Source organism: Hyperoodon ampullatus, assembly GCF_949752795.1.
Source record: "Hyperoodon ampullatus genome assembly, chromosome: 15".
NCBI classification, from domain to species: domain Eukaryota; kingdom Metazoa; phylum Chordata; class Mammalia; order Artiodactyla; family Ziphiidae; genus Hyperoodon; species Hyperoodon ampullatus.
Genome location: NC_136928.1, coordinates 1,434,929 through 1,448,397, shown reverse-complemented (window position 1 = coordinate 1,448,397; position 13,469 = coordinate 1,434,929). Strand labels below are relative to the sequence as shown.

Sequence of the window (13,469 nt, the reverse complement as noted above, 5' to 3'; positions counted from 1 at the left end):
ATGGTTTTGCAAAACCCCACCACCTATACTCTCATGGGCAACTTGAAGAATTCTAAAAGTTCTGGTTGGCATGAGAAGCACAACTGCGGCCAATGCATAAAGTGCATAGTTTTACTGTTACATATGTGTAAAAGATATGTTTGGAGTGTCTGCTCTGCTGCCATCCATACTGATATAGTCTCCAGGCTATGGCCGGCCCTTCCATACTTCTCCGTAACTCCAATCTGGGGCACAATGATGGAACAACCAAAGTTGGGCAAATTAGTTTATCTCTGAAGAATTAGAAATTGGTGGATTGAGGAACACATTCTGGGATGGTCCCTTGAGTAGAGTAGATGTAAGCATAGAGGCTGAGGAATGGCCTAGGGCAGGGACAAGTGGAAGAAGCTGGCTGCAGAAGGGTAAAAAAGATGTCCAGAGGGAGGCAGAGACCAGAAGCAGAAAAGGAGAACAGCTTGGCTTCCCAGGCCCAGCCTTTGAGAGCTCTGACTGTGCCTGGGTACCATGAAGTCACCCCGTGTTCTGCTGGTGCTCCCTCTTTTTGCATAAGTTAGCTTGAACGGGCTTCTGTTACTTGCAGCCTAACATACCCTGACAATGACAGTGGCATTTCTCTTTCCCTTGGGCATCATGCACAGGTTCTGACAGCTCACTTGAGCTTGGGCTGTAGTTGCAGAGCTAGACATATCAGATGGGGGTGGGAGGGGCTCTTGACTTTAGCAGAAAGAGTTCCTGCCAAAGGAGCTCTCCTCATTGAACTAGCTTTACTATCACAGTCTCTGGGCAGCTAATCTAACCTTACCATCCTCAGTCCACTGTGTGAGGCCTTGCATCACTGCCTGGTTGTCATTATGGATGTGGACTGGTGCTTCCCCAACCTGACTGCAGACCCTTCGAAGGTGGCCCCTTCTGGTCTGCTAGGCCTCATGCAGACCTGCCCTGGCTGTGCTAACTGTAAGCGATCACTAAGTCCCTGGGGGATGAATGACCCTAGCACAGTCCCCCTACTGTGTTCACACAACTCACAGGTGAGAGTGCTGGCTAGAATCAGGGACTTTCAGGCCTGGGGGAGCCATGCCCACTTCTACCTGGGACTTGGTCCAGGTTCTGATTCATATAAAATCACTTCTTCCCTCCTGGTATTTGTCTGAAGAAATAAAAACACTAATTAGAAAAGATATACGCACCCTTATGTTCATTACAGCATTATTTACAATAGCCAAGTTATGGAAGTGTCCATCAGCAGATGAATGGATAAAATATATATATGTATACACATATATATTCCATTATATATGGAATATTAGCCATAAAAAAATGAAATCTTGCCGTTTGTGACATGGATGGACCTAGAGGCTTTTATGCTAAGTGAAATAAGTCAGAGAAAGACAAATACTGTATGATTTTATTTATATATGGAATCTAAAAAACAAAACAAAAGAACAGACATAATAAAACAGATGCAGAGTCATAGATACAGAGAACAAACAGGTGGTTTCCAGAGGAGAGGGGGCTGAGGGAAGGAGAGAAATAGGTGAGAGAGACTCAGGGTCAACCTTCCAGTTGCAAAGTACATGAGCCACAGATATGAAACGTACAGTGTGGGGAATATAGTCAGAAGCTATATAATAACTTTGTATGGTGACAGATGGTAACTAGCTTTATTGTGGTCATCATTTTGAAATGTATAGAAATATGGAATCACTATGTTGTGTAACAGGAACTAACATAGCGTTGTAGGTCAATTATACTTCAAAATCCAACAAACAAACTTATAGTAAAAGAGATCAAATTTGTGGTTACCAGAGGTGGCGGTGGGGGTAGGGAGAATTGGATGAAAGTGGTCAAAAGTACAAACTCCCAGTTATAAGATAAATAAGTCCGAAGGCTGTGATGTACACATGCTAAATATAATGAACACAGCTGTGTGTTATACAGGAGAGCTGTGAAGGAGTAAATCCTGAGTCCTCATCACAAGGAAAACAATTTTCCTTCTATTTCTTTAATTTTGTATGAAATGAAGGATGCTCACTACACTCACTGCGGTCATCATTTCCTGATGTGTATAAGTCAAAGCATAATGCTCTACACGTTCAACTCATTCAGCGCTGTATGTCAGATATCAGTATTTGACTAGAGGAGAGAGAAGGAAAGACCGTGCTAGATATTGGATGTGAAAGTAGCTCGACAATGATGAATAGTATGATTATTCGAGCCAGTAGATAAGCATCAAGTCAGAGTCAGACAAGCTTAAAATCTTTCCTCTGACCATAAATCTCCATGCATGGCTCCACTACGGCCAGGGTCTGGAGCGGCTTACCCGCCTCAGAACCACTTGGCAATCTGCACCTCCTCCGGTCAGCTCTTCCACTCGGCTCTCTCTTCAAATGAGAGATAGTATGGGAATTATCAGCTCTGAACTCTCAACTCCTGCTCAGAGCCCCCAAACCTTGCTGCAACTTCCCTGCCCCCGCTCCCTCGGGCCTGTCACAGGGCACGGGTGTGGGCCTTCCTGGCTGGGGAGCCCCCACACTGTGCCCAGGGCCCTGCACCCTCCATCCAGCAGGCCCTCTCTCCCTCTTGCGTCTCCAAACCACTCTCTTTCGTCTGGCCCCTTTCCAGCAGCACTCAATACACTCTCATCTTTCTCAAGAAAACAAAAGCCTCCCTTGACCCCGCGTTCGCCTTGAGAGACTCCTGCCCCTCACAGACAAGCACAGTAGAAGAACTGTCCAAAGGACCCCCCCTGGTCCTCCTGACTCTCTTCTCCACCCTCTGTCCCCTTCCCTCTCCCGAGACCGCTGTGTCCCTCCGTCCTGTGGAGACTCTTTGGTTCTTCCCCACTGTTCGGCCCCTCCCCATCTTGCCCTGTTTCCTGGACACAGCGCTCTTCTCATCCCCTGCTACCTCTCTGGCTGCCCCTTTCAGTCTCCATTGTGGCTTCTGCTTCCTTTGCCCGTCCCTCAAATGTCAGTGCTCTAAGGGGCTCTGTCCTGGGTGCTCTCCTCATTTCACAGATCTTGGGGGCAACCTTATCCTCTTCTTTGGGTTTGACTTCCATCTAGATGTGAATGGCTCACAAATCTATGCTTCTCCACTGAACTCCAGGTCTCTATGTCTACATGGTGATCTGCTGGATATCTCCACTTGGAGTTTCCTCAAACATAACATGTTCAAAACTTATCATCAACCTCCCCCAAAGAAAACAAAGCAAAATACCCAACACAACAAAACTTTACTATTCCTCTTGTGTTTCCTAAATTGATACCACAAGTTACCCACTTGCTCAAGCCGGAAACCTGGGCATCTCCTTGACTATCCTTCTCTCCCACATGCCATCTGTCATTAAGTCCCGTTAAGGTATGTCTCAAATCCAGTAAAAAGACCAGTGGTTGCCAGAAATTAGGAAGGAAAGAGAGATGAATAGGCGGAGCACAGGCACTTTTTAGGGCAGTGAAACCATTCCATGTGACGCTGTAATGGCGGATACATGTCATTATCCATTTATCTAAACCCATAGAAAGTACAGTACCAAATATGAACCCCAACGTAAACTATGGACTTTGGGTGATAATGATGTCAATGTAGGTTCATCAGTAGTGACAAATGTACCACTCTGGTGGAGGATGTTGATAATGGGGGAGGCTGTGCCTGTATAGGGCCAGGGGGCACATGGGAACTCTGTACATTTTGCTCAGTTTTGCTGTGAATCTAAAACTGCTCTAAATAATAAAGTATATTTAAAAGGAAATACAGATACACTATACATTATATATATATAATTATACACTCAAAAAATATGTCTCAAATCCACACCTTCTCTATATTCCCACTGTCAACATCTTGGTTCAGAATCTCATCACCTCTCACCTGGACCAGCCTCCTAACTGGCCGTCTTACCTTCTTTTATACATTCTTCACATTGAAGCCTGAGTGATCTCCCTCAAACAGACAATCCTCTCCCTCTCCCACCCCAAACCCCTCAGTGGTCCTCCAAAGCTCTCAGCATCAAGTTCAAACTCCACAACGTGGTCTGCATAGGACCTGCATCGTTGGCCACTCCCTCTCTAGTCCAGCTACAGGGAACCTCTGCCGCCTCCTCTGTCTCTGTCTCCCCTGTTCCAGGGGCCTCTTCCCCCTTCCGTACCCTCTCCTGGCTAACTCTGACCCAGCCTTCAGGTGTCTATGTGAACAACCCTTCTTCCTGCACACCTGCCTTGATCCCTCCTGTCTGGGTTAAGTGCCCCTACACTGCGCTTTCTTAGAATCTCATCACCAAGTATCTAGTTATTTACCTCTGTGCCCCATTAGACTGAGAGCCTGAGCGAGCAGGGATGGCATCTGCCATGTTTTTTGTATCTCTAAGCACCTGGCTCAAAGCTTACAGACAGTAAACATTTGGTAAATAGTAGTTGAATGAATGAGTGAGGTTTGTTGATGTCTATACTAAGAACTCTCAGCTCCCCACTCTGCTTTCTACATAGAGAGGGCAGCTGTGGTGCCATAAGGGTGATCCCAGGTGAGTGGTGAGACCAGAGGGCTGGGGCATCTTCTGCTCCAGACTAAGAGGTAAAAGGATGGTAGGAGAACATGCTTCAAGGTAGGAAGCAGGAACAGTTTCAGGGTTGAGACAAAGTTCAGGCTTCTTCTTCCATCATGTACAGAGTGAGAAAGCATCCCCGCCTATGTGTGGAGAGGCTTTTGAAAATGTACTGATCTGGTCTGACCCAACTAAGCTGACCTACTTCTCCTGCCCCTCTTTCTGCCCTTTCCTGGCCACGGCAGGAATCTTTTCAGAGCATATGTGTCTTATAAGAACATCCCGGCAAGTTCACGCTTTTGGTCTGCTCTGAGTTGAGATCAGAGGCAGCTTGGATTTGGAGTTTGCTTTCAGAATTCATGGAAGGCTCAAAGTTCTATTTTTGAGTAACCCCAAATGCCCCTCCACACTTGGCTGGCTTCCAGCCCAGATCATTCTCCTTCCCTTTGTCCCCTGCAGCCAGGCAGATTCAAGCTTGAGACACAATGGAATTATGGGTAAATTGTTTGCTCACAGTGAGGGGGTCCACCCCGCCCCACCCAACCCAAGCCTCCCTTCAGGCAAGGTCAGTATCAGCAAACAGCTAGCTGCACTCCCCTCCCAGGAACGCAAAAGAGACAAATTTAATAAAAATCTATCTTATTAACAGCCTGACCTACCAGCATTGATCACATTAGAAATGATGCCCACACGCACAATCCCCATCATGCACAAAGGGCCAGGCTGAGTGGAGCTCAGAAAACCAGTTAAATCTGTCCAGTGGTGATTCTTTCCCCAAGGGCCCAAAACATCCTCCAAACTAATAACCCCCAGAAAAGCACTGCCGGGGAAAATTCCTTGCGGATTTGAGATTTTCACTCTGTTAATCTCCTAACTCAATAAAGCAAACACTCCCGCAACAAATTAAATACTTTTATTAAAAGGTCCCCTCCCCCAGTCTCTTTCATGTGGGTACAAACCTGCAACCCTCTCAGGGCCTGAGTGTCCACATGAGGGCCTGTTCCTGCCTCCTATCATTTTCTCCTGTTATTCCAAGAAGGCCCAGAACCCACTAGGATTTGCTGATTCTTGGATTCTGGAAACTCCCGAGACCTCTGGCTTCCCTGAGTCGATGGCACAGCCTGTCAGCTGAGGGAAATTCTTCCCATTTTTTGGGGGGGTGACAGGCCCCAAACAGGCCCGGCCCGGAGCATCTCTACTGAGGCAGTTCGCCAGGAGGAGCCCCCAGCACAGCTGTCCAGGCCAAGGTGGACTTGCTCACCGATAACCAAATCCTGTCTCTGACCTCTGCAGAGGCCTACTGCTCAGACCTCCAACAGTGAGCTGCAAACCAGCCGGAGGGAGCTGGAGAGAAGATTAAAGGAGGCTGGGCTGGAGAAAGGAGCTCGAGATAAGGAGGCCTGAGCGGCTCTCCCCCCGCTGCTTCCTGCCCCAAAGCTGGCCCTCAAGATGCTCCTCTCTCCATCAACCTGGAATTGGGTTCAGCCGTTTAACTTCTTCCAGCCTCCACTTCCCTCTCGCTATGGCTTTGAGGTCCACTTGGGTTACACTGGGGCCCTTCCCAGGTCTCCTCAAATGCTGTCCTTGGAAAGCCTGCCTTGTGGGGAAACACTCTGGTTTGCAGACGGTAACCCCAGGCCCCTTTATATTTTAAAGGAGTCTTCTTCCAGAAACATCATTATCTACAGTTTACCACTTTCATTGCAGGGTCTATAGTGAGCAAGGCTCTATGGATCAACACTCAGAGAGAAACTGGGTATTTCATCTATGGCAACAATCATGTCTCTGAGAGCCCTGGGGCCTTCTCAGCAAGGGCTCTGTGGGTGTGTATGACATGCCCTCATGGAAAGTCTGGTCCTGGTAATTATTGCCAGGGATTCTGAATACACACCTTACCCAGGGTGGGGAGAAGTCACCCTCTCCCTACTGGGCCTTGGAGAAGGCCTTTTGCAACTTTCCTTCTCTCTATATGCCCACCTTGGACAAGAAAGTCATTTGCCCAGGGAGGTACAAGCCCCTCAGAGGCATTAAGCCACAGTAGCACAGACTGGGCCCTGGTCATTTGAAATGTCCTCCCCTCTCTTATCAGCCCTGGATGGATGTCCTGGGCTCTGTGGCTGTCGCCGTTTATCTCTCACACCAGCTGAATTCCCTCCAGAATTATGTCCTCCCATGGAAATCAAAACAGAGTCCCTGGAAGTTCAAGGAAGGGGAGAGAAGTGGCTGAGAAAATGGGGAAAACATGACAAAGTTCATAAGCACTCAAGCTGGAGAGTCAGAGAGTCCTGGGCTAGCCTCCAGACTCAGCTACCTACAGGCTCTGACCCTTGCATCTATTTGACCCTCTAAACCTCACTATCCTCATCTATAAAATGAGGATAATAATATTTCCTGCCTCCTCAGGGTCATTGTGCAGCTTGAATGAGATGAGCCTGCGAATTGTTTAGCATGTAGTAAGGGCTCACTGAATGGGCTGATAAGAATAGGCTCCACAGCTTCCAGACAGGGATTGGGCCCAGCCATGAGGCTAGGAATTCATTCCTTCTGAGGCCTGCAGGAATTTGCTAGTCACTCAATGGCCTTTTTTCTTTTTCTTTTTTTCTTTATCCAGGAGAGATTGGAGGGGGAAGCTTGGGAATGTTAAATCCGCACCTCGTTCTACAGAATAGCTGCTGAGGTGAGTGAGGTTGGTAGGTAAGAAAGGGGCCCAGGCTGTGATTGGGGCGGCTGCCAGGTCCTGGGTGTCATGGTGGCCCCCAGGCAAAGCCACCTTGGGCACAGCTGGCAGTTAGTTCAGGCATTCTCAATGGGGGCACTATCAGCCCCAAGGGGGCAAGAATTGGTTCTTAGGAGAGCAAAAAAGTTTAAGATATTACAATGGTTTGTGGCACTCCAAAGCTCAAACCTACCTGACAAAATTTAATTTCTTAGCATTTCATTTCTCTCATTAGAAATAAATTTAATTCTATTTTAACAACGTTAATTTAAATTTAAAAATTTGGGGGGAGGGGACATTAATACAAAAAAAGGTTGAGAAACACTGGTATGCTCTGCTTGCAGGCTCTCAACTCCTGTCCCAGGGTCCCTCCTCCTCTCACCAGCCCCTGCTGCTGCCCCTACCGTGTTCTGCCTTCTCCCTGAGCTCTGGGCAGCAGTTGATGCCCCTGATCAGTCCAGCTCAACTTAGAGGCTGCTCCACCCCAGGCACTGGGTATGGCCAGCGCTACTCTACCCTGATTCTCCCTTGGCTCCCGTGACTTCACCGTGTGGCTCTCCTCCAGCCTTTTGGCTCTTCTCTTCCTTCTACTGCCCCTATGTACACAGCTCTCTCTGCTCCCCACGTGTGCCTCCAGGGCTACGCTCTGCTTGTCCTGCCCCAGACTCTGCCAAATCCCTTTGCTTCAGTGCTCACTGGAGCTCCCCAAGTCGGTTTTTCCTGGCACGCATTCTTCTTCCTCCAGGAAGCACTCCTGTCTGCACCAGCCTGCTTGGTGCTTTCCCTTCTACAACATTTAGTTTGAACCACTTGACACGAAAGGATATATGCCCTTGTGTTATTCTCTCATGGTTTCATGGGTGTCTGTTCTACTTTCCCACCAGGATTTTCATTTCTCTGAGGATGAGACAAAGCCATACGCTTCTGTTTGCTCCTTCGCATCCACCCCAGTTCTGGACACCAAGGAAGGCAAGTAGGTGGGTCTTTGGGGGCCAGGAAGCGCCCTAGTAGAACTCGAGGTATGAGATGCCGCTGGTCAGCTCAGCCTGGGCCCAGGCAGACTGCAGTGGAAAGCCCCCTCTACCTGTCTCCGGGGTGCTGCCTCACCTGGCCGACTCCTTCCACTCCATCTGGTCTCCGTCGTGCTGCAGAGTGTCCATCTCTGTGAAGAGGGTGGGGTTGGGAGCCTCATCTTCCTCCCCCAGGATGTCCTGGAGCTGCTCAGCAGCTGGAGACCCTGCAAAAGGAGGGCAGCAGGTTCTGCTGAGGGCCCCATGGGAGGGAGAGGCCAGCCGAGATGGAGCAGGAGCCAAGTGCAAGGGCAAAGTGTTCCCCGATTCAGGGCTTCCCTGGTGGCGCAGTGGTTGAGAGTCCGCCTGCCGATGCAGGGAACATGGGTTCGTGCCCCGGTCCGGGAAGATCCCACGTGCCGCGGAGCGGCTGGGCCCGTGAGCCATGGCCGCTGAGCCTGCGCGTCCGGAGCCTGTGCTCCGCAGCGGGAGAGGCCACAACAGTGAGAGGCCCGCGCGTACCGCAAAAAAAGAAAAAAAAAAGTATTTCCTAATTCAGTAAAACGAAGTCCACCCTCTGGGCAAAGCTAGACTCAAGCTTCTGTGGATTGGATGTGGGTGGGATATTCTTCGAGATAAAAGACATGAAAGGATTTAGTCTGTATTCAGACTCCTGGGTCTTGTAGCTGACACTGAAGAAGGATGGAAAATGGCCAAAGCCAGGGCAGCAGCAAGGGCAGGGAACAGAACAAATAAGTGAGGGGAGAAAAACTCGGTCCCAACTTGAGCAGAACATGCCCAGAGGGACCCCTTTTCCACTGGGCTCCACACACTCAACTCCCAGCATTGGCCCCGAAGGGGCAATCAGACATGTGAAAGGATGTGCTTGTACCAGTGTGGCACATGGGCCCACTTTCTTCAGGCACAGCCTAACAGTCTGTCCCTGAGCTCCCAGTCTGCTTTCCAACTGCCCAGGGGCGGTCGTCTTCTGGGTGTCTCTAAGGCACCTCAAGTCAGCATTCTGACGCGGAACACATACTCTTCCCCAAACATGCTTCTCCTGCCTTCCCTCCCCGCCTCCCTTTCTTCCTCCCTCCCTCCTCCCTCCCTCCCTCTCTTCCTTCTTTCTCTCACTCAATATTTAATGAATGCCTACTATGTGCCAGGCATTGGTCTAGGTGTAGGGGAACAAAGCTGTGAAGGAGGCCCATATATTCTTGATCTCTTGAGCCTCTCCAGTGGCAGATACAGATAATAAACAAGTAAACAAATCCATAAAAAATCAGTTCAGTGATAAGTAGTAATAAGTGTTATGAAAAAAAAAAAAAAGACCACGGAGCTATATTAGATAGCATGGTCAAGAAAGGCCTCTCTGAGGAGGGCGTATTTGAATTGGAACTTGAAAAATGAGAATGGGCCACTTCTGCATATCTGGAAGAAGAGTGCTGCAGGCGTGCCCAAGACCTGAGGTGGGGTGTGCTGGTTAGTGTGTCTACGGCATGGTGGGCTGGAGAGAGAGAGGTCTCACACAACATTGAATGCCTTGGTTAGAGGCATAACTGTCCACCCAACCGCACAGGCTAGACACACTGGCATCATTCTCACCTCACCTCCTTCTCTCACCTCCACTCCCACATTAAAAGTTTTCGAGAATTCTCTCCTTCCTCACCAATCCCATTGCCTCTGCCCTGGTTCAGTCTCTCACTGACTGCCTTTAGGCTTCATCAAGTCTTCCTCTCCCTCCAAGCCTCTCTATCCCCTCAGTTTATCATCCCTTTGGCCTTCACTTATTTCTCCATGGACTCCCAATGGTCAATAATTTCAACTACCCTTCTCATCACAGTCTCCAGTCTCTTACTCCTTGACTTCCCAATAAAACCAGGCAGCTGATGCCCAAACAAGAATTCACTGGCCCAATCTCCACCTCTTCAAATGTGTCCTGGGGTGCAGGGAGAGGCAGTGTGGTATGGTGATACGGTGGATGCAAGGCACACGCTAGGCTTTCAATCCAGCTAGACGTGGGTATGAATCTCAGAGTTGCTACTTACTCATGAGTGAATTCAGTCTGAGTGAACAGGGTTATTGTCCCAGTAAATCAGGTAAGGAGAATGACACACGTGACACAGGGCCTGGAATATAACAGGTGCCAATCCCCGTTGCTACCAAGCTTAGCACTCAGGCTCATGAGTCCCTCTGGAGAAAACCACCCAGCTGTACAAATGGGGGGCTTCCACTGTTAACAGGTCTCAGAAGCACAGCCACTTCCACTCATCCTTGCACGCCCTTTCCCATGTTCCTCGATGCCACCACTAACCTTTGTTCCTCTCTGCAAGCCTCTTGATCTATCTCTTATCCCACACCACCAAGAAAATAAGACCTCCAGGCAGGAACTCCATCGACTTCCTCCTCTCCAGTCCTTCTGTGTCCTTACCACTGCGGCAGTCTATCTCTGAACAAGAGTTCTTCCTCTAGCCTATCTCTGGCCCCATCTATTCCCTTCTACTGGATCCTCATTTCGTCAACCAGCCTTTCCTTACCTGGGTCTTCAACTTCTCTCCCTCCACCCTCTTTCTCTCAACCTATAAACAGCTCATCCTACCATGAAACCCCTTCCCCTGATCCTGCCTTCTAAGCTCTGCTGCTCTCCTTTTCCCTTCTCTCTCCTCAACTTATTGAAGGGGGAGGTCTACACTCGCTGTCTCCACTTCCTCCTTACCTAATCACTTCCCAACCTGCTGCAACTGATTCATCCCCACCACACTAAGGACATTGACTAAGGCAGAGATTTTAAACGGGCAGCTCAAAGATGTGTTTAATTCAGCCCTCATAGAGTATAAAAGTTTTTGGAGTTGTTGCTAATATGAAGAATTATGAGATTGCATATAAAGATCTAGATTTCTGACTTTTCTTGAAAATTCAGATACTCTGATGACAGTGCCCATATTCCTACCTGACAACAATCAATTAGAGCTGAGCGATGGATGAGAATATGCATTTTAGTTTGCCACAGTCCCCACTACTCCCTATTATTACCCTGCTGATCTCATTTATGCTAAGCACCCAAGTTTACAACCCTGCTCTCAGATCTCTCTTGTTTTATTCTCAAATCAATAAGTCAATAAAATCAATCAAACCTACAACACTGTGAAGCTATGGTCTGGCTTCTCTCTCTGGGACATGAGTGGTGCTGACTGCTCCCTCTGAACTGAAATGCTCTTGGTTCTTATAAGATAGCACTTTCTTGATATTTTTTCCTATCTCTTTGAGGACTCCTTCTCAGTGTCCTTCCCTGGCCCTTCTTGCATGTCTCACTTAAATCTTGATCTTCCCCAGGATTCCTCCTTGGCCTTCTTGTCTGCTGTCTTTCTACACCCCTACTGGACCACCTCATGTTCTTTTTGGTGTCACCCTATAGCCGAGGTCACCCATGTCTCTAGGTCCTGACTTACTGAGCATTTCCAGCTGCCATCTGGACGGCTCCATCTGGGAGTTCTCCAGCCTTCTCGAGTCAATCTCAACATATTCAAAGCAGCCCTGCCTTCCGTCTTCCAACACCCCAACCTTGCCCTCCTCTGTTTTGATTAATAGTGCTCCTGGCTACCCAGCCATCCAGAGGAGAAATGTTGGGCTCACTCCTGAAGCCTCCTTCTCTCTCATCATCCACGTCCAATCAGACATTACCGTCTTCCACTCCCTTCCTGATTATTTTTTAGCTCTCTCCCTTTTTCCCACCATTGCCACCACCTTTGTTCAGGTTCTCATTATCTCCTATTCGTATCATCGCAAGAGCCACCTGCTCCCACTGCCTCTGCTTGCCCCATCCATCCCATTCCCTGTGTAGCACCTGAGTTTGCTTTAAGACATTTCAAACATGTTCACATGGCAAACTCCTAGGAGTCATGGTGCTCTTTGAGCAGCACCATAAAATATTGTGCATATGAGTTAGAAATAATTTTGCTAGCAGAAAATACTACCAATTTATCTGTATATAGCTCAATGGACTGCATTTATTTAAATGAATTTTTATTTCTGAATTTTTCTACTACTTTAAACTTAGTCCTTTTTACTGACTTATTGATTATTGACACTTGCTAGCAGACGTCAAAGGTTTAAGGAAATTTTACAGAAGAAAATTTAACAATTGAACAAATAACCTTATTTTTTCCTTAAATTGGGAGAAGACTATGACTGCTTGATTCTGAGAGGGCACACCAATTCTCCATGAGATCAGAGTTCAAGAACTACTCTTTTAAAATGTAGATTTGGTCATGTTAGTCTTCAGGTGAAAAACATTCAATAGCTCTCTATTACCTAAAGCCTAGGGTCTATGACATGGCTCAAAACATCCCTCATGATCTGGCCCCAACCTGCCCCGGTAGGTTCTGTCATGTTCCTCCTCCAGACACCCCAGACTCCAGCCACCGTGGACCCCGGATACTCTGGACCGAAGTTACCCTGGACCCCAGCCACCATGGACACCAGCCATCCTTAAGCCCAGACACTGTGGACCCCAGCCACTCTTGACCCCCCCATGCCTTGGACCCCAGCCACATCAGACCACACACAGTTCTCTGGAGAGGAGAGCACATCACTCCTTGGACCTTTTGTGCCTACCATTCCCTAAATCTGCAATCCCCTTCTGCCTTCAAGGCCAAATAAGAAGGCAAATAAATGGAACAGTCATGAAATGATGAGACCCGACAGAGAGGACGAAGCCTGAACCAGCCCTGTCTGGGGCGTTACCTGCTCCCTGGAGTGGCTGAGTGCTGGGGTCTCCGGCTGTGGACACCGCCTCTGGCCCCAGCCTGTTTGTGCTGCTGCCACCCTGGCTGCTGCCTTCACACGTCCTCTTCCCCACCAGCAGAGCACAACAAACTCACTTTTGTTTCCAGTTAAGCACCAGGGGAGGTGTGGGGAGAGGAGAAGAGGGAGAGGGAAAGAGAGGGAGGGGGGAGGGTTGGGGGGGAGAAAAGGAATGTGTGAGAGACGGGGGCAGTGGAGAGAGGGTTGTGTGTGGGGAGATGTAGTGAGCATGAGAGGAGAACTATTGAGAGCGAATTACAGATACTGTGAGTATAAGAGAATTGTGTGTGTGTGTGTGAGAGAGAGAGAGAGAAAGGCGGGGGGAGAGTGAGAGAGAGCTCTCAGGTCCTCAGGTGTGGCGCAGAGAGAAGGGCTCTGAGGCCGGGCCAGAACCTCCCGC

General features: G+C 48.7%; 1 protein-coding gene across 3 annotated transcripts in view; it reads right to left on the bottom strand.

Moving 5' to 3' along the window:
• Window positions 1-13,469, bottom strand: part of SLC4A5 (solute carrier family 4 member 5) — a gene marked incomplete at both ends in the record, with an annotated part of 94,311 nt that overhangs the window by 66,807 nt on the left and 14,035 nt on the right. For all 3 annotated transcript variants that reach the window (XM_079720817.1, XM_079720818.1, XM_079720819.1), the window contains one exon: window positions 8,364-8,493. In XM_079720817.1, the coding sequence (XP_079576943.1) occupies window positions 8,364-8,493 (130 nt within the window). The remainder of the gene's footprint in view (window positions 1-8,363; window positions 8,494-13,469) is intronic.